Here is a 20,966-nt window from a genome sequence, read left to right as displayed (position 1 = left end):
CAAACGTAATGAACCCCTAATGAGCATTTTCTGCTTAATCTTTCAGCACTCCTTTTTGTCTGTCTCTCTTTTTGGCAGACTTAAACAGGAGGCAAGCGATGGTGACTTTATGCCAGAAAAGAAAGGGAAAAAAAGGAAAAGAAAGCTGGAGTCAGTCGAAGGTCCTTCCAGCTCCAGCGCACCTTCTTTGTAAGTGATAAATCCTTTGAATATCTAAAACGAGCCTAACGCACACAGCATGACAGTAGCTGTTTAAAAATCATGGAACAACGAAGTGTATACCATGACAAAAATAAAACCTTGCTCGTACATTACCATTTTAATTGTATGAGTAGGACAGATTTAACATCAGAGTGATCTATTCCCAAGTTATTTGTCACATGCACAGAAGCAGGTTCACTGTGAAATTCATACTTTGCATGTTTCTCCCTTGGCACCATGCTTAAAAATGAGGAAAAGAAGTATTTTGGATGTGCAAAATTTTCCCCTCGTGTTAAAACGGCTTCTAACAGCCATTCCAAATGAAAATGAGTGAATCTGAAGTTTTGAATTTAACACAGAACTTTATTCGAGCTGCAATTTGGCAAACTTAAATAGGACCTAAAGAAATCTGCCTAATTTATGAACAAGTCAAGATATTAGGGATTTAATGCAATGCCTGTATCTGTTTAATGCTCTGTGTATCTGTGTTTGGATTTAAACATGGCTTAAACCCAAAGTCTTTTAAATGAAAAATGACCCCTACTAAAAACACTGACGGTTCTTCAAACCTGATCCCGCTCATGCAGTTGTTATTGTTGTTATTGTTGGTACTGGTCTGAGATTGTTTTTTTTTTTGTTTTGTTTTTTAACAAATTTAGTTTGTTCTATTTCCCTAAATACATACATACTTGTATTACTTTGTTCAAAGCAACAGAAGCAACATTGTTTTCCCAAAGACAAAATAATAACAGATTACACCGTTCAAAAGTTTACATCCCGCTGACTCTTAATATATCGTGTTGTTTTCTTGAGCATCAGTGAACGTTTGCACCTTTTGTAATAGTCGTGTACGAGTCCCTCAGTTGCCCTCAGTGTGGAAAGATGGATCTCAACATCATATAGGCACTGCTGGAAAGGAGTCAAATATGCAGAAGATGCTGGAAAAGCAAAGAATGTGCAGGACTTTCTGAAGAACAGTGGACAGTTTAACTGCTCAGGACAAACAAGAGACTCATGAACAACTATCACAAAACATAAACACAGTCGTTGATCATCCAGGTAACGACACACGGTATTAAGAATCAAGCGTGTGTAAACTTTTGAACTGGTTCATTTGTGTAAATTCGGTTGTTACTGTGTCTTATGAACTATATGTGAATGTCTGTTATGTGAAATAGTTTATTCAGGGCAGGACTAAATAAAATACTAAATGCAATTTATTTATGATGCCTCTTATTTTTTTTTAATTATTATCAATTTGCAGATTCTGCAAGGCGTGTGTAGATTTATCACCTCAACCCTAAAAAAATATTTTTAACTAACCATTTTCCCCCTCTTTTTATTTTTGATTTGATTTTTAAATAAAAAAAAAAATTACAAACCAATATTATGTATTCCATCAATATCAAGTGTCTTGACATTATCGCCATATTGTCCACCTCTACAGTGGATATTTACTAAGCATTTCTTCCCAACAGTATGGTTGAGAGCTAGCTTTGCTTGTTTTATTTAGTTTTTCTGCATCAGAAGTTAATGTTCTGCATTCCGCTAGTCTGCAGTTAATCCTGTTTACCTCCTGGGGCTCATGTAGCGACAGTGTCGCAGAGTTCAATCAGCCTGTTCGGTACACAGGAGGTCTCGCTTAACCTGCTGGTTTCCACTGGGTTGCATCTGAATGCGTGAGCGTGAGCAAGCAGTCATCCGGTGCAGTGAATCTGCTTAGAAATACAGTTGTTGCGCCTTGTTTAGAAAAGTCACTCAGCCTGACATCAGATTGTAGCGGCGCTTTGTGTTCTGCTTGACGTGGACTCGCTGACGTACTGAAAAGCGCATTGTTTAGAAAAAGTGTCGTTCTATTCACATCAAATTGCGAGTTGTCAGCGGAGAATAACCTCATTAGTAGGTGGATGATTACAGAGAGCTGGGCTCAGAAATCGAGTACTGAACATCTCGTGTAACAGTCTTCTGGGCTTCTTGTTGTCGTGTAATGGCAGGAGTGGACAAATAGGTGGCACTTGGGACAAACACATTTTGTGCCCGGGTGATTAGTTTTTTATTCATAGCCCAGAGGACAAGTAGGCTCAATGAACAGAAAGGGGGGGACCCTGCTTCATGCAAAACAATAACCTACTTGCAAAAATATGACCGTAATAATCGGCCGCTTGAAAACACAAGCTGCTGGTGAAAATGAAAGGGAATACTTATTATGAAACATTGTAGGAGAATCTCTTGTCACATCCGTGTGTGTATATATATGTGTGTGTGTGTATATGTGTGTGTATATGTGTGTGTATATGTGTGTGTATATGTGTGTGTGTGTGTGTGTATATATATATATATATATATATATATATATATATATATATATATATATATATATATATATATATATATATATATATATATACATATAATCTCACAAAAGATCAGTCCACTGTTTGTTCTTATTAACAAGATTTTCGGACATATATTTGAGTAAGGTTGCTGGATGAAGTTTGTAGTAATTGTGATAAATGCTCACAAGAAGATCAATCTCTGCGAGGAGAAGCGGTGTGCTGAATAAACAGAAAATAGGCAGAAATGCATTTTATGCATTTTATTTATTTTGAAAATGTCAGCGGTGAGGTAACTGTCTGATTATGCGCCGTGACTAACTGTGACACTATAACAAGCCTAGCTGTATCTGTAACGTGCACTACTGAACCCCTGTCAGCCAAGGTGCCATCTGGATGACGGTGGAGCGATTTAAAAAAAAAAACTTTTACTAACGCGTATTATTTGGCATGTACGGATGACAGTCTTTTCAGAATCAGGAACAGTTATGTGATGAAACCACGCAAAAATAAAGTGCAGCGCAAAGCTGTCATATAAGTCAACTGCTGGAACAACGTGATCTCATGGTTTAACCTATCCAGAGAAAGTCAAGGCACCAGACAGGCTTGAGTAATATCTTTCATATGCGATGCGACACACCACAGCAGATAGCGAAAACCTTCGGCAATGACTTGCTTGACGATGATGCGTCTACACAGAGCTCCCAAATCCTCTCTTTAGGAATTGAATTTGTTTGTTTGTTTGTTAAGTCTGTATTAATGGTGTTAATGCGTTTATCTTACTGTGTCATTCAGTTATGTTAGCTAGCACTTTATAGTCTAGTCAACCAAAACATAGGACAGGGCAAGTACACTGGTTCTTCCATTTGTTCAATAGACTAGCTAAAGAATGTAGGATTTGTCCACACTTGAATATACTTTGACTTTATATTATCTATATATTGTATTGTGTTAAATGGGTTGCCTTTCTTACTGTCTTGAAGGCCTAAAAAGAAGAAAAAATCCCCGCAGGAGGCAGAGGGATGCTCGGGTCTGGAGAAAAAGAAGAGAAAGTCCGAAGCAAAAAATAAGGTACTTCAACAGGATAGCAGTGAACTAGACATAGAGACATAGCCTCGAAATACTGAGCTGCTGGTAATGGACTTAAAAAAACAATCCATAAAGATTATACCGTCTCGAGTCTCTTGCCATGGAGCCCCCACAGTGCGTAAGTGATTTAGTCCGTCCGCTAATGAGTGTCTAGAATTGATTTGTGCAAGGGTTTTGTCCAGTTCTTTTCCAAATGACTCGGTTGACGGATATTCTGCCGACCGTTTTACAGGAAGGGCCAATTTGATGAACAAATTAAACGGTCATTAAGCATTTGATTGAAGCTGGAGCACAATGTATAGTCTATTTAACAAAAAAAAAAAAGAAATGCTCCCCCCACAGCTTGACTTTAATAAAGACCTGCATTGACCTTGACTCTTTAAAAAGACTAATACAAATCTCTGATTTCCTGTGCTGAAGTAGGGTCATATACCAGCACCTGCCAGCACACTCTCTTCATCTGTCCTTGCAGGCTTTAGTTTGAACACATTCAAAAATGATTCAGAGAAGTGGATGATTAGTGAAGGATTATAAATAGCAGAATGGCACTTCACATGTGATGCGCGCAGCGAGGGGGGGAGGGAGTATTCAGACACTTTTGATTTTGTTATTTAATATGCTTACAGTGCATGACTTTGTACTTATAAACATAAACAAAAAGTACGTATTTATAAGCATAAACGAAGATACAGTTGTGCCCAAAGGTTTGCCTACCCCTTGCAGAATATGCTAAATCTTAATACTGTTAACAAAATAAGGATCATAAAAGGGATCATAAAAATCCCTTGTTGTTTATTTAGTACTGTCCTGAATTAGCTATTCAGAACAGTAAGCGATTTAACTTCTGCTTTAACGCTTGTGGACAATGTTGTTGTGTGTGTATAGCATAGTCCACTATTACATTGACTGCCTTTTGCATAATTTGCTCAGTGTTTGCAGGATAACAGTGGGCAGAACACCGTTTTTTCTGAAAAAATACAGAAAATTTAACCTTGGTAAATGGTCTGCACTTATATAGCGCTTTTATCCAAAGCGCTTTAAACTGTGTCTCATTCACCCATTCACACACACAATGGTAGCAGAGCTGCCATGCAAGGCACTAACTTGCTATCAGGAGCTAACTCAGGGTTCGGTGTCTTGCCCAAGGACACTTCGGCATGTGGAGTCATGTGGGCCGGGAATCGAACCACCAACCCTACGATTAGTGGACAACCCGCTCTACCACCTGAGCCACAGCCGCCCTGTTAACCGAACTAATCGAGTAATCAAAGAAATGATCTACAGATTAATCAATTATGAAAATAATTGTTCGTTGCAGCCCTAATATTATGGAAGCATTGTACTTGCAGTGATGAAGGTTTTTGCTATGGCTATGTAGCTTTTCCCCTTTTGTATTTCAATATAGTATCTGAATCCTTCTTCCTATCAGTTTTGTATTTCAAATATTTGTTTATGTTCATGTATACATACGTTTTTGTTCATATTTATATGTACAAAGTAAATTTGAAGCGAGTACATGTACTGGAAGTGTATTAAATAACAAAAACACTAGTGTGTGTGTGGTACTGGTTTGAAGCACCAGAACAGTGCAGAAGGAGCACGTTTCCTGCTTCCTGTCTGAGACGGGGGAAATGAACTGTTCTCATCTCCTCCTCGGTCCAGCTGTATCACTCTGCTTCTGTCCTCTTTTTCCTTTTGGTTTGTTGTATGAGAAATGCATCTTGTGACACTAAATGCAAATGATTCCTCCTTTCCATTATAGTTGGCAAATAATTCAATATTCGAAGTTGTACAGATGTCTGTCATGTTTTACAGATAACTGCCGTTTCCTTACATCACTTCATCAGCAAACATATATTTTGCATAAAATCATTCAGATGGAAATCTGCGGATGGCATTCCTGCATGTCCTGATGAAGCTTCAGTACAAAACATATTTACCCTTAGAGTGAAAAAATGAAATCCATGCACCCTGTATTCTTAAAGATGTAGCACTTCAGTACCTACATTCGATCTTTATTCATCAAGTCGTGTCAATCAAGCTGTCAGGTGTCAGCCTTAAAAAAAAATGCGTGTGATATTTTAGCATCCTTTTCCTTATACAGTTACTGCACATTTTTGCCATTTTGTTTGAGGTTCCTTCCTGTGTTTATTTCTTCCGAATGGAAACCTTGCAAATCTATATTGATCATTTATAGAAGCTTTGATTAAATTTTTTATTAAATCTGATTTAATTAATCTCCATAATCTGACCTATTGACTCTTGAATGAATAAAAATCAACCCATAAATAGAGGTCACATATCCAAAGGTGGAAAACAGTTATGTGGGTTTTTTTCTTCTCTTTCCTATAGCTCTTCAGGCATATTTTCCATATTTTCTTATTTACTTAATTAAATTATTTAAAGCCTCACTTTTTGCCTGCTCAATTTACTTTTTTTTTTTTTAGATTCTGGATAACTGTAGCTTGCTGAATACTTTTCTTTTATTTTCGGTCGACACACCTGTGTAAGTTAGGGCATGTTTTGTGTAAATGAGATGTTTACAAGGACTAATTGGGCTGTGCTGTATGCGTATGATGTAACTAGGGCCTAGAGAGCAGTGGGAATTGCTCTCAAATCACTGCTAGTTTTGATGTTCTGTGAGCTCAGATCTACCTATCTTGTTCCTACACAGCTTTGATGAATAAGGGCTGCGCTCAGGTTGTGGCCCGTTTGTGTCTCTTTCCCTCCCCATGTGTCACAGTTAAAAGTTTTGAACTTTGCGATCACTCGTTTTAAGACACTGTGGGCCATGGATGTCTTCAATCTTTCAGAAGGTGAAGAAGGAGGAGAAAGAGGAGCGTCCTGTCACAGCGAAGAAGAAGACGAAGGAGGAGATCGAGGCAGCCAGGGCCCTCAAGATCAAGAAGAAGGAGGAAGAGGAGCAGCAGCGTTGGCGTTGGTAACGTGTCTGTGTGTAACGTGTGTCAGATTTTGTTTCTGATCTCGGCAATTAAAACACTTTCTGTTATTCGAGGTGGGAGGAGGAGAAATATGAAGACGGTGTCAAGTGGAGGTTTCTAGAGCACAAGGGCCCGTATTTCCCTCCTGAGTACCAGCCGCTCCCAGACAACGTGAAGTTCTACTATGATGGTACATTTTGTTTTTGTTCATTTTTTTTCCTTCTTCGTTTATTTTCTTTCACACCAAGATCGCACAGGTTTGGAAGGACTTTCACCCTGCACTATTGCCAAGGTGGCCAGGAGAACTAGAATATCCGGTGAAGATGCAGGGCTTCGTATTTTAGTATCCGAGTACTCCAAAAATACTCCAAACGAGCAGCAAATGAGCCAGTCGACATATGAATCTGGAATGATTGACAGTTACGTAGGTGTTTTGAGTTCTGTGATATTAACTGACACTCTCTGGAAGCATTCTTTAGAAGTAACGTTCTTGTCTCAACATGATTTTCTCAGCTGTTTCCTCACTTTCTGTCAAGGTGACTGGAGAATGTTTCGAGTCCATTCATGTGAAAGAAAATCTTTGAATATATCAGTTCACATTAGACTAGTATATAGTTAAGTAAGGAATAATACAAGACATGTCATGTGGTTATAAGAAAACAATCCACCCAAAAGTGAATTATTTTCGTATAACAGCATGGACTGGAGTGTGTTATTCCTCTTAGATCACAGCAGTTTGCCATTGATTACAGTGTTTAATTTATTAATTATCCATGTCTCTCTCTCTCTCCCTCTCTCTCTCTCTCTCTCTCTCTCTCTCTCTCTCTCTCTCTCTCAAAAGAAACCCCCCAAAAAAACCTGTAGCTGGGCATTTTACCTAGAAAACTTTGCAAAGCACTGTGACCGTTACAAAGCGATGATACCCAAGACTCCTTCCCGTACTTGTGAAATAAATGCCTCCTAACAAAACCCTCACCACAGCAGCAATGATGCATGTTCTTTAATCCATTTATTAATTTACTAACATTATAATAAACCTATGTTTATCATGTTACATCTGGAACTACTGTCCAAGAAATAATGCACATCTTCTGACCAATCAGCCTCCGATATTCAAATGCCCTGTGATATAATATCAGTTTACTGTATCTATTTTGGATACACTGACATTTCTTCCTTAGAAAATGACTTAATAAAACAGCTGACTGATAAAAAGCAAAGGATTTTGACCCAAAAGAAAGGTCTACAACAAGGTGTCAAATTGAACAGCTTATTTATTTATTTATTTAATTTTTAACATGTTCAATTTGAGCAGAAGCAGTTCACCAGCATAAATGTCGGTCATGTGAAAACATTTCATGGTTTCTATGCACAACGTTAGAAAATAGATGTTTAAAAAGACTGACGTATTGTTATGTTTGTTTAAGAGAAGTAAACAAGTGATCAGTAATGAGTAATACTGTATATTGCATAGTATGCATAGTAATATATTGAAAATGTAATCTTTTTGTAAAAAAAATAGTTTTTACTTTGTTACACCATTTTTGACTTTTATCTGAAGATGTGTCATGAGGAAGTGCAATTTTTGTTAGATTTGTCATTTCCTTCCATCTGTTGCTGAGCATAGAGCCCATTCTGAGGTTTGCCCTGTCCATCATCTGGGTCAGCTGGTCTCTGAAGACTTGCTCCCTCTGTTAATATCCACTCTGTCATGGACAATAAAAAGCTCCCTTTAAAGCATATGGTCAGTCCGGAGGGCAAAGCATCTGGTCTGTGCTGTAACTGAGAACGTGCTGCGTTTTTTTGTTTGTTTGTTTTTTTGAGGGGGTTTTTTTAGGTGGTGTTTTGCTTATTCTTGTCACAGGAGCAGCTCCCAAGAATGCATTTAAACACGTGTGTTTGGTTTGTCAACATATTACCCTTTCTCCTTGTCTTTTACCCCTGAGGGCAATGCAACTTGGGGCTGTGCGATATGGACAAAAAAAATGCTATCATGATTTTTTTTTTTTGATGATTTTAATCATGATTTTGGCCAAATATTTCCTTGCTTAAACATTTTACATTCATAAACGCATGTCATGTCTGGAATACTCTATGCTGATTGGTCGATAGCACCATCTATTTCTTAACCACTGCACATCTGAGGTATTCTATGCTACTTCAATCGCTATTGTCTACTATATCAATGTCCCTTTATTTATTTATTTATTTTTTAAAAAAAGATTAATTCAATTCTAGGTCACCTTAATACGCAGGATAATATACAGTCATTGCAAAATAAATCATTCGGCATGAGAAAAGACACGATCTGGGTTCATTTTGCAATATTTTTAAGGAAACTGGAATTAAAAGAATAAAATGGGAATAAATTATTGCTACAATACGCACTTATAAATTTCTAATGTACTTCTAAATGTAGATTTAAAAAAAACAACTTACCAATTGCAAGCTGCACTCCATGCCCAAAGCATTGTAATCTTGTCCATTTGTTCAAAGTGGCAGCCTTCACTATATTTGAGTAATTATCTGTGATGATTGACACTTGCTGCCCAGGAAGCCAAAGCATCTCTCAAACCCTGAGACCGATTTTCTCCCATGTGGTCTTCTGGAAAGTATGCCATTTGCAAGCATCGACTTTTTTCATTTCAAAATCCTCACTGATAAAGTGCACCGTTAAACTTGTATAAGGCTCCGATGTTCTGTTTGACCACATATATTTGAAGTGGTTGCACAGTATTTCACGTGTTTTGTTCACTCACTGATTCAACACCGGCCTTGCATTCGGTACACGTTTCAGAGATGGCAGCTCGTGAAAAATAACGTTGCTACGGCAGTTGGTATCTCTCAAGTGTCTATCATTTCTTGGAAGCCGTATTTACTGACTGTGCACAGGCACCATGTCGTTGCATAAATGATACGTGATGGCATCGGTTATTTCTTTGTGCCTTTTTGAGCTCCTCTCATATGGTGTGCACGTCGTAAAAGCCTGTGGTTTTGTTAGATTTTCGTTCACCTGGTCTGGAGTGCTTTGGGACGTGCTTTTGTTTATGTCGAGGGACTTTCGTCGCCATGCATTGCTCGTATAGTTCTTTATGGCATTGTCTCAGGTGTTGGAACAGAGTTGTGGTGTTACCCTGTTTTGTCGCAACAATAGTTAAACAGGTCTTGCAAATTACCTGGGTCTGTAACCCATCATCTCTCCTGTATCCAAAATATGTATATTTTTTCAGCACCAAGTCATTATTCTGTCCTGAATTCACCCTCCCTGTTTCTGTGCTTTCCTGCATAGTCGTTAACCCTAGGCACGCTGCATTTTGATTGGTGAACACCTTTTGCACACTGAGCGGGAGGTAAATGATAAATAGTCTGCACTTGTATAGTGCTTTTATTCAAAGCGCATTACACTGTGTCTCATTCACACACTCACACACACACACACACACACACACACACACACACACACACACACACACACACCAAGGGTAGCGGAGCTGCCATGCAAGGCACTATCTTGCCATCAGGAGCAACTTGGGGTTCAGTGTCTTGCCCAAGGACACTTCGGTATGTGGAGTCATGTGGGCCAGGAATCGAACCACCAACCCTGCGATTAGTGGACAACCCACTCTACCACCTGAGCCACAGCCACCCATGATGGAAGCAGAGGGTGGTTGGAATAGAATCGGCGTTTTCCGCAGTTTCAAAATCGTGATTTTATTTCGATGCCGATTAATCGCGCAGCACTAATGCAAATAACAACAAATAGCATATTACTCACAAGATAGTGTTACTTCAGAATGCAAGATGCATAACATAGATAACTCTACACTCCCTGTGTTTGTGCCAGACTACTACAAAATAAATGAGCGCGAATGTAATGGAGATTGCTTTTTACTGCTGTGAAAATATTGTGCATTTCACTTAAAGGAACATAAAACTTAATATGTTGTTCTGATGCTTTTGAATTCAGAAGTGCATTAGGTATATAAGTAAGAACCATTTTGCTGGCCTTGCTTCCACTCTAGAATTATTTTTTATATATCAAATGGAGACCCACTTAAACGCCTAATCACTTGCACTTAGTAAAGCTTCAGCAATGATTTTGAATGATTTCACCTCATCGTATTTGTTGTTCCATCTTGTTAAGCTTGACGTCTTCGTGTATTTGTTCTCTAGGCAAGCCTGTAAAGCTGAGCTTGGCTGCTGAGGAAGCGGCGTTGTTCTTTGCACAGATGCTGGATCACGAGTACACCACTAAAGATGTGTTTCGTGACAACTTCTTCAAAGACTGGAGGAAGGTATGTGGAGATGATGCGCTCCTGTTCATATGGACTCCTCGATGTGTACTGTGATCGTGAGGCACACGCGAGTGCTGAGCTTTAGAGCATTCCTAAACACCCTGGAAAACGTACACACGTATAAGCTAGGTATGTTTAACCTGGAAAATGTACACATGAACAAAATGGCTTGGAGTTATTAGCGCATTAGTTTGGGCCTTGTCCTTTTGCATACTGTATGTTTTGTACAAATATAAAATTAAAGGTTAGTGAGGGTCACGGTCTAGATCAGTGGTCACCAACCCTCTTCCTTGAGATCTGCCTTCCTGCAGGTTTCATCTCCAGCCAAATTCTAACACACCTGTTTTAGTTGATCGGGAGCTTCTTAAGGCGATGATTGGATGGTCAGGTGGGCACGATTATGGTTGGAGCTAAAGTCTTCAGGAAGGTAGATCTCCAGGAACAGGGTTGGTGAATTCTAGTCTACCCAGGTTTGAACAAGTCATTCAATGTTGTAATTCTACAGCATGCAAAGACATCATATACAGCTGTATGCTTCCAACTTTTTTGGCAACAATTTGGGGAAGAAACGCACACTGTGTTGTGGTGGTCAGACGTCCACATATTTTTGGCCACAGTGTGTATTTCTCTTTTAGATAAGTTGAGCGTATATTGATAGGTTGTAATTCATATCAATGAACTCAAAACATTGTCCATTATCCTTGACAAAAAGTGAGGGCACCCACACAAGTCATCTACTCGAGAGCATAAGGGGTGGGGATTTATTTTGGGGGGGGGGGGGGGGGGGGGACTTTTCTTTTGGCATCTTTTTAAGTGATAATATGTAAAAGTGCATCATACAAGCTTACTACTCTATTCATCTTTTTTATTCATAGTTTATTTTCAAATAGACTCAGTAGGCTAGCAGTCACCAGTGCTTTTCTTCTCTCAGTCCAGAATCAGAGAAAGAAAGAGCACTACTGCTTATTGACTTTCTCAGAATAAAATTTTTTTTTTTTTTTTTGGTATGTATATTTAAACAAATTGCACTTGACGATGACTCTTGACCTTGACGCTGTAACTTTAGTGCTCGCTGCTCATTAAGTCGCACTGCCTGCTGCAACACGTATCGCCTTTTATTTGGATTAATTACTGATGACATGTGACCTTTTCAGGATCTGAACATGTAGGTGTGTGGAAAAGCTTACAAGACTAAATAAAGAGCAGTGCAAACCTGACCTATAACACTCAGTAACCCTACTGTTACACATGTCATGAAAAACTAAAGGTGATAGCCAGACTATATATATCCACACTGGTGGACTCTCCTCTTCGGTTCACCCCACAGGTTTCAAGTCAGGGGACTGGGATGACCCTGGCAGGACCTTGATTTTGTGGTCAGAAACCCCATTTTTGTGTTGATATTGATGTATGTTTTGGATCATTGTTGATCATTCCTACTGGATGATCCAAACACAGCCCATTTTAAGCTTTTTTTTTCTCTTACTCATGGGTGGACAAGGTTTTCATTGAGTATATGTTGATATTTGATAAAATCCATGATGCCATGTGTCTTAACAAAATATCCAGGTCCTCTGTCAGAAAAACAGCCCAGGACATTAGAGCCACCACCATATTTAACTGTGGGCATGAGGTACTTTTCCACCAAAACCACCTCTGGTGTTTATTGCCAAAAAGCTCTATTTTGGTTTCATCTGACGATAGAACCCGATCCCATTTGATGTTCCAGTAGTGTCTGGCAAACTGAAGATGCTCGAGTTTATTTTTGAATGAGAGTAGAGACTTTTTTCTTGAAACTCATCCAAACACCTTGTGGTGATGTAGGTGGCTTCGGATTGTAGTTTTGGAGACTTTCTGACCCCAAAACACAACTAACTTCTGCAATTCTCCAGCCACTCGAACCATCCACTTCAGTGTGTTGAGACAACATAGACACACGTCCTCTTCCAGGTTGATTCATAACATTTCCAGTTGACTGGAACTTCTTAATTATTGCCCTGATGGTGGAAATGGGCATTTTCAATGCTTTTGCTATTTTCTTATAGACACTTACCATTTTGTGAAGCTCAACAACCTTTTGCCGCACATCACAACTATATTCCTTGGTCTTACCCATTGTTATGAATGACTAAGGGAATCTGTCCTATGTGTCACCTTATATTTATATCCCTGTGAAACAGGAAGTCATGGTTGAACAATTTCCTGTTTGTAGTCACCCAGGTGTACTAAAAAATGTAAAATAATCAATGGGAATATATTTCAAATATTTTTCTCATATGAATTCATAGGGGTGCCAATAATTATTGCACAAATATATTTAAGATATATATATATATATATATATATATATATATATATATATATATATATATATTTTTTTTTTTTTTATATATATATTTTTTGGATAGACCTGTGTTGTGTTTTCAGTTGTTTAATATCCCTGAGAGTAGGTGAGATCAAAAGGTGTGTGTGTGTGTAAAATATATAATATAAAATAATTGTCTCACCATACTTTTATTACATTGCTAGTTATCGTTCTTAGCCTGCTTAATTAGGTTTTTGGATAACCAAAACATGAGTCTGTGCGGTACATTGGACCTGTGGACTAGCTGATGACTTGTCCACCATCGTTACCAATTTTGTATTTATTTATTGCTTTACCGGTTGATTCCTTATGAGAATAATTTTCTGTAAATCTTTGCCTTTTCTACATAGTTTGAAAATCTGACCAGATTACATACTTTTGGTCTTTATATAATTTCCAAACTATCCTTTAAATCAGGGCTTTGGTCATATTAAAACTGAGTAGTTTTCAAAGAAAACCGTATCAGGCGGGTTTCAGAATTGGCCGACACTCAAGGTTTCAGAACTGGTATCGGTGCTGTTGTGCAATCTCTATTCATAATCATTCCTTTTCAAATGAAATGCTAAATGCAACAGTTTGTGAGCAAACCTATATAATCATGATACATATTTGTCTATCATAGAAATGCATTAGAGGATGGTGATATGATATTTTTGTCATATCGCACACTTCTAATGTGTATAATATTCTTCATATAGGGGTGTAGTAGCGAGCATGCTTTATCATGGCTACCGTCCAGCAGTTTACTTGATTTTTAAATAAAACCTAGTTAAAGAGTGATGATGCCAAACTTCTGTCCTAAAAAAGGTGTTTTTCAAGAGACGGACCTTCCCAGGGAAGTTAAAGCTGCTTATACCTTTGTGCACTTTAGCTAAATGAAATCAATCTGGTTCCAGCAGCAGACAAACATTAAACAGGATCAAGAAGAAAGTCAATTCATTCGCGTTAAGCTGCAGATACAATAGAGATTCGGGATTGGAACAAGCTGCAGTATCGCATTTGAAGTAGTACAGCGTTAATGATTACACATTTTTCCATTAATCTCTTTATATATATGGCCAACCAAGAAAGATTATTGAACTTCACTTTTATTTCCTTCGTTCTGCAGTTTTTTTTTTTTTATCATCACTTCAGATAGATTCTTTTGCAGTTCAAAGCCGTCTTCGGAAGTTTTTTTTTTTCCCTCTTCTTTTTTCTCTTTCCCTGGTCAGATACGCGCGGCTGAGCGAGAAGAGATGGATGATAGATCGTTCACTTGGAGGGGGACCCGAGCAGGGCCTGGAGCCTATCATGCAGAATTAATTTCGTGCTGCTTAGCGCTCAATGCTCTTGAAAATGCGATTTGTATAAAGGCATTGATATGCTAATCCAGACAACTCACACACACCCCCCCACCCCCCCCCCCATAGGAACAAATCCAATTTAACTTTTTTTATTATAACATCGAAGTCTTTCCTCGCCTCAGTGAGCACAGTCTCCGCCCACTGCCCGTTGCCATTCGAAGAGAGTGAGCGAGGAATTGAAGGATTGAAAGGGAAGAGATTGATATACATGCACCTGATATCATTGCGTAACCTGACCTGAAGAATGATGTAAGAACCATGAAGAACCACTCGGCACCACAGGCTTGTGATGTTCACTGTTTAAACATTACTTATTAGCACCTACAGTTTTACCAATGGACATGCTGTTTTTTTTTTGTTTTTTTTATTTATTTTTATTTATTTATTTATTTTTTTTAATAAATGAGTGCTATTTTGTTCAATAATTCTTGATTAAAAATAATTCCATGCCATGACTTGGGTGCAACTGCTGATGAGTTTAATCTCTCTCAACACGCGTGCGGTTCACCACGGTAGCTTTTTGAACACTGCGGCTTCTGCAGTGCTGAGCAAACAGTAATGAGGAAGCAGAAGGTTAAGTGGAAGTGTACACTAGAGAGTGTGCACAGATAGGGGTGATGTGTCGATGTGTTTTAGTGCTCTCGCTAATTAGCTCACATTAACAGCCCATTTGCACTAATGGGCTGCACAAGAACTCGGCTTACGCAGCTTAGATATTCTGTGTACTCTATACGCCAGGGTTATTTGAGTCAGATTTGTTGAGTTGCAAGAAATTCCTGCCTACAAATGCACAGATAAGCAATCATCATGACTGAATGGTGACAAATGATATCTCTTACTCATGGGTGGACAAATCAGTAGCCAGGGACAAGATGATTTTTATTTTTTTTCTCCCTCTGAGACACGTGAAAGCAGTCAACATCATCTTTTCAAACTGCTGCTCATACTGCACCAAAGGGCAGTCTGATGCACTTGGAGGGAAGCACTTATACACCCCATTCCACATGCATGAACCCACAGATGCGCATTATTGGCTAGTGTCGCTGTGATTGACAGGTGAGAGAGAGTATGCCACCCCCCATACCCTGAGAGCACGGACTCTCTTGGTCTCCCGGTATTATTGGGATGCGACCTGGCGCTAGTCCCAATGCTTTTCTGTTGCACCACTCGGGAGAGGGCTATATACACTGTTTTGACATATTTGGTCAATCAAACAATTGATCCTCTTGATACACGCTATCAAATGACACATTATGTTGTGGTAATGTTCACAATTTAAATGGAAAAAAAAAACTCCCAGATCCATCACATGGAAAAAGTAAGTACACCCCTACATTTATCACACCTTCAAATCCATAAAATTAGAATCACGTGTTCAAGATTGAGTATCAGTGAATAGAACCTGTTTAGGGAGTGCAGGTGGAACCTGCAGGTCTTATTTATACCCCTCTCATAGCCAGTGTGTGGTGTTCCCTTTGCTATTGAGGTGTGTGGTGTCATCATGCCAAGATCTAAAGAGTTCTGTAAGGCCTTCACAAACGAGGTTGTGGATGTCTATGAGTCTGGCAAGGCATTTAAAAAGATCTCCAAATTATTTGAAAATTATTTTACAGTTGTGCCCAAAAGTTTGCATACCACTTGCAGAATCTGCTAAATCTTAATACTGCTAACAAAATAAGAGGGATCATAAAAATCCCATGTTGTTATTATTTAGTCCTGTCCTGATTAAGCTATTTCACATAACAGATGTTTACATATAGTCCACAAGACAAGATAATAGCTCAATTTATAAAAATTACCCAATTCAAAAGTTTACATACGCTTGATTCTTAATACTGTGTGTCGTTACCTGGATGATCAACGACTGTGTTTAAATTTTGTGATAGTTATTCATGAGTCCCTTGTTTGTCCTGAACAGTTCAACTGCCCACTGTCCTTCATAAAAATTCTCCAGGTCCTGCACATTCTTTGCTTTTCCAGCATCTTCTGCATATTTGACCCCTTTCCAGCAGCGGCTATATGATGTTGAGATCCGCCTTTTCACACTGAGGATAACTGAGGGACTCGTACACGGCTATTACAAAAGGTGCAAATATTCACTGATGCTCAAGAAGGTAACACGAACCATTAAGAACCGGGGGGTAAACTTTTGGACAGGATGATCGGTGTAAATAGGTAGTATTTTGTCTTCTGGGAAATGTGTAACTATCTTATTTAGCATCTGAAAGGCAGTGCTAAATGAAAAAAAAAAGATCTTTGTACAAAATAACAATTTATTTATATATATATGTATGTGTGTGTGTGTGTGTGTGTGTATACACACATCATCAGTCTGGAAAATAAGAGGTTGAGATTTATTACACTTCGGTCCATTCATCTTTTAATCATTCTATTTTGTATTTTTTTCCTGAATCACCAGAGAGAGTGAATGAATAAATTATTTTGCCGTTAGCAAAATAATTGCGGTAAAACGCATGTGATTGGATGAACCGCAACAGATGACCTGCTACAGAAGCTGAGCTTGTTTATGGTTAATAAAATATTCACTTTTATTTTATGTTTTTTTTCCCCCTTCATATATTGATGACCCCCTGCTCTATACACGCATGCACTTTATTTTCTAATCGAATGATTTATTCAAATTGCTCAATACATCGCCACTGAGGTCACGCTGTGATTATGTCGAAGCCAATCATTTGTTGTAACGGCTCTTTGAGCTGCTGCATGTGTCAAAAAGGCCAAACTCTTTGCAGTCCATTTCACTCCTCGTCCTCTGCGCCTCCATCACTCTCCGGCTTATGTATGAGCTGCCCCAGGGGTGCCATCGGGGTGTGCGTGCGTGTGTTTGTGTGTGACCAAGTGTGTACACGAGCGAAATGGACAGAATGAGGTGGTGGTAGAGAGGAATGGGGTCATTCTTTTGAGAGAATAAAATTGAAATTGCATGTACGCGGCCCCCTGGCGCCTGCCCCAGGCAGGGAGATTACAGTGATTCACTGTTAGGGTGACATTTAACAACGTGGAAAACGAAACATTGGTATATATAATACAACCAGCATGACGTTAAATTGTCCCCAGAGCCATGACCTTCCCCGCTGTTCAAACATTTCTGCCCTTCTTTTTCCCCTGCCCTCCAATGCTCTAGAACTTGAGTGCTCATTAATGATGAGGCAGGTCAGTGCACTCATTTTCTCAGGTGGTTCAGCTTTGCATGAGATGTGCGTTCCATTGACCTCGTATTACTTTACACTGGACCATGTACATATTGAAGTCCTCTTTGATTTGATATAGACAATGTTTTGCCTATGATGCAGTTCACTTTTCTATGATACCCTTTGTTTCTTTTAGGTGTTAGATCTGAGGCTGTATCTCATTGTCGGAGTCATTGAATGGTCGGTGTGCGTGTGTGTGTGTGTGTGCGTGTGTGTGTGTGTGCAGGAGATGACTCTGGAGGAAAGGATGCTGATCACTGACCTCAATAAGTGTGACTTTGGAGAGTTGCATGCCATGCACAAGGAGAAAGTGGAGGCAAGGAAGAACATGAGCAAAGAAGACAAGCTGGTGTGTACTCCAGCATCCAGAACCATCGGAACGTTTTGTAAACGGACCGAATTGTCAGACGAGACAAATGTCAGTTGTTTATTCTTAACGTTGTCAAACAATGAGCATTGCTAGTTTTAAAGTTGTTCGCTACAGTGGTGCTTGAAAGTTTGTGAACCCTTTAGAATTTTGTAGATTTCTGCATAAATATAACCTAAAACATCATCAGATTTTCACACAAGTCCTAAAAGTAGACAAAGAGAACCCAATGAAACAAACAGTCCTGGCCTAGATGCAGCAAAACGGTACGTTTTCAAAATATCTCTTAAAAAGGACGGGTAGACACAAAAGAAGAATTTTAATAACTCGATGCAGTTCCTTCTCCAGGGGGACGGTGTGAACTTCACGGTAATCCTGTAGTGCTGTAAACACGTCACATTTCAAACCGTGCTGGTGCTCCAAGCATGTTTAAATACACAGAACTACATAGCTTTGCTGACCAGAATTAAACTAAACCACATTCTTTCAAAACTGTCAAAATTTCAAGTTACTCTAAGACTCTTATTCTTTTACACATCAGGTTATTAAACAGGCCAATCAGAAGATTCTGGAGGAGTATGGCTACTGTATGTTGGACCACCATCGGGAACGCATTGGCAACTTTAAGATTGAGCCTCCAGCGCTGTTCCGAGGCAGAGGAGAACATCCTAAACAGGGCATGCTGAAAAAGAGGATTCAGCCGGAGGACGTTATCATCAACTGCAGCCGGTAACAGCACACAGGCTCAGAGGAATCAGCTGCACGGTGATGGAAGATCTTGTGCTAATCTCTGCTTGTGCTGAAAAACCTTGGCCTTGTATATTCTGGCACAAGTTTCTTGAGAACAGTAATGTGTGCTTACTCTGGCATGTTTTTAAGGATGCTTCTTAATATTATTTTGAGCGTATATGTGTGGTAGCCTGGGAAAAACCCTTGAAATGATGAATCTTTTGACATTTTCTACTATATAGTTAGGAAAACCTGAGGCTCTGAACTGAAGTGTGTTAATCTTTTACATGTTTCTCAATCACAAGTGGAGTTGCAGAATTTTTAAATCTGGAGACCCCGCCTACATCTACGTTTATGCTGCCTTCTCATGCTATGGGAACTATCCTGCCTCCCACGTTTGAAGTGGTAATTACGAGTATCTTGTGTTCGCATGCTTTGTTGTCAGAGAGAACATGAAACAAGGACGATGTCAGGTTCCTTCATACATATTTCTTTTTTCTTTCATTTTTATTTTGACAGCATAACACATTACTCAGTTAGCTAGCTTGCTGACGATAATGGAATTTTGGTCAAATACAAGCTTTTTTCACTACAGCATGTATACAATGGTTGCTGTGTGTGTATATATGTATGTGTGTGTGTGTGTGTGTATATGTGTATATATATATATATATATATATATATATATATATATATATATATATATATATATATATATATATATATATATATGTGTGTGTATATATGTATGTATGTATGTATATGTAATGCATTTAGAAAAATGAACAAAACCTGTCATTCATTACAGACAATGTACCTCTCCTCCACCATGTTGAACGTTTAGGACTCCTCCCACCATAATTACGACTTGAGCGGCCATTCATGTACAACTTCCTAGTGGGAAACTCGTAATTCCGATAGCATCTGAAGGCAGCATTATAACCTAATCTGTTTAAGGAAAAACACTTGGTTTTCACTTAGATCAACAGCATCAGTCTGTGTCTTGTATCACTCATGGCTTTTAAACACAAGCTTTATCATCTTCATCGTTATCTCTGTCCACGCTAACGTCAGTGGTAAGATACTCACTGATTTAATCCAGTCAGCTCTGTTCTGTTGGCTAGATTTATTTTTATTAATCACTTTTTATTAGGTACTTTTCAAGTTTTTGGTGTTCAGTGTACAGCTCACGTCACAGGCACGTAACTATCCAATAATCTGATGAAATCGTAATAAATCACACTTAGCTGGCAAAAGTTTACACATCTTTAGGCATGATAACTGTTCTTACCACTGCGTTTGTTAAACTGGGTGTTTACACATGTTTGCAGGCAGACAGCCATGGAAGTAGTCCGTATAACCTGTGTAAACTAATTTCCATGTCATTTTGGTGAAATATATTTGTGTGTTCTTAAAAATAGACATTAGAGAGAGTATTATTACTGGCAGAAGAACTCTGTTTTGGTCAAAACCTGTATTTCACCCCAGTGACCACCAGTGTGACATGAGGTTCTAGTTTGGATGCAAACCTCATAGATGGCCATGTTATCTTTTCTTGTAGTTCATGATGAAGATGTAAAGTTCAGCCAAGTTTGTTAACGAAGGAGATCTGCATATGCAGGTTTCTTCACACTAATCCTCAAAAAAAAATGTGAACTTGTCGAGGTATATTTATTGTGATTTCTGAACTGCCCTACAGTGATTCACGGATCCCAGAGCCCCCTGCTGGTCACAGCTGGAAAGAGGTCCGACATGACAACACTGTGACCTGGTTGGCCAGCTGGACTGAGAACGTCCAGGGTTCCTGCAAATACATCATGCTCAACGCAAACTCCAAACTCAAGGTCTAATCTCCCCCGCTTCCTCTTGATGATTTTCTTTCTCCATCCGCCACCTCTCGCTTGTTATTTCCCTAAGCATGTCAATCTGTATTTGCCTCCCTTGGTTAATAGATTAGTTGTGATGACATTTAGCTGTAGTGCCGGGCGCTGGTTAATCAAAATAGAGCAGTGAGCGAAGTGTTTTCTGCGGCACTGTGCGTTTCATCCCGTCCCCCACGCCACATGCTTCATCTTGTCATTTGTCTCGCT

At 39.0% G+C, this 20,966-nt stretch overlaps 1 protein-coding gene across 3 annotated transcripts in view; it reads left to right on the top strand.

Annotated features, from left to right (window-relative positions):
* zgc:173742 (DNA topoisomerase I, mitochondrial) overlaps nucleotides 1–20,966 on the top strand; it is a 57,446-nt gene that overhangs the window by 17,382 nt on the left and 19,098 nt on the right. For all 3 annotated transcript variants that reach the window (XM_047152805.2, XM_047152803.2, XM_047152804.2), the window contains exons 5-12: nucleotides 79–189; nucleotides 3,518–3,605; nucleotides 6,437–6,564; nucleotides 6,640–6,755; nucleotides 10,739–10,860; nucleotides 18,007–18,129; nucleotides 18,689–18,876; nucleotides 20,576–20,720. In XM_047152805.2, coding sequence (XP_047008761.2) covers nucleotides 79–189; nucleotides 3,518–3,605; nucleotides 6,437–6,564; nucleotides 6,640–6,755; nucleotides 10,739–10,860; nucleotides 18,007–18,129; nucleotides 18,689–18,876; nucleotides 20,576–20,720 — 1,021 coding nt within the window. The remainder of the gene's footprint in view (nucleotides 1–78; nucleotides 190–3,517; nucleotides 3,606–6,436; nucleotides 6,565–6,639; nucleotides 6,756–10,738; nucleotides 10,861–18,006; nucleotides 18,130–18,688; nucleotides 18,877–20,575; nucleotides 20,721–20,966) is intronic.

The sequence above is a fragment of the Ictalurus punctatus genome, chromosome 4 (genome assembly GCF_001660625.3).
Source record: "Ictalurus punctatus breed USDA103 chromosome 4, Coco_2.0, whole genome shotgun sequence".
Taxonomy (NCBI): Eukaryota; Metazoa; Chordata; class Actinopteri; order Siluriformes; family Ictaluridae; genus Ictalurus; species Ictalurus punctatus.
The sequence above is the reverse complement of the archived record's forward strand: the minus strand, read 5'-3'. Positions and strand labels throughout refer to the sequence as shown.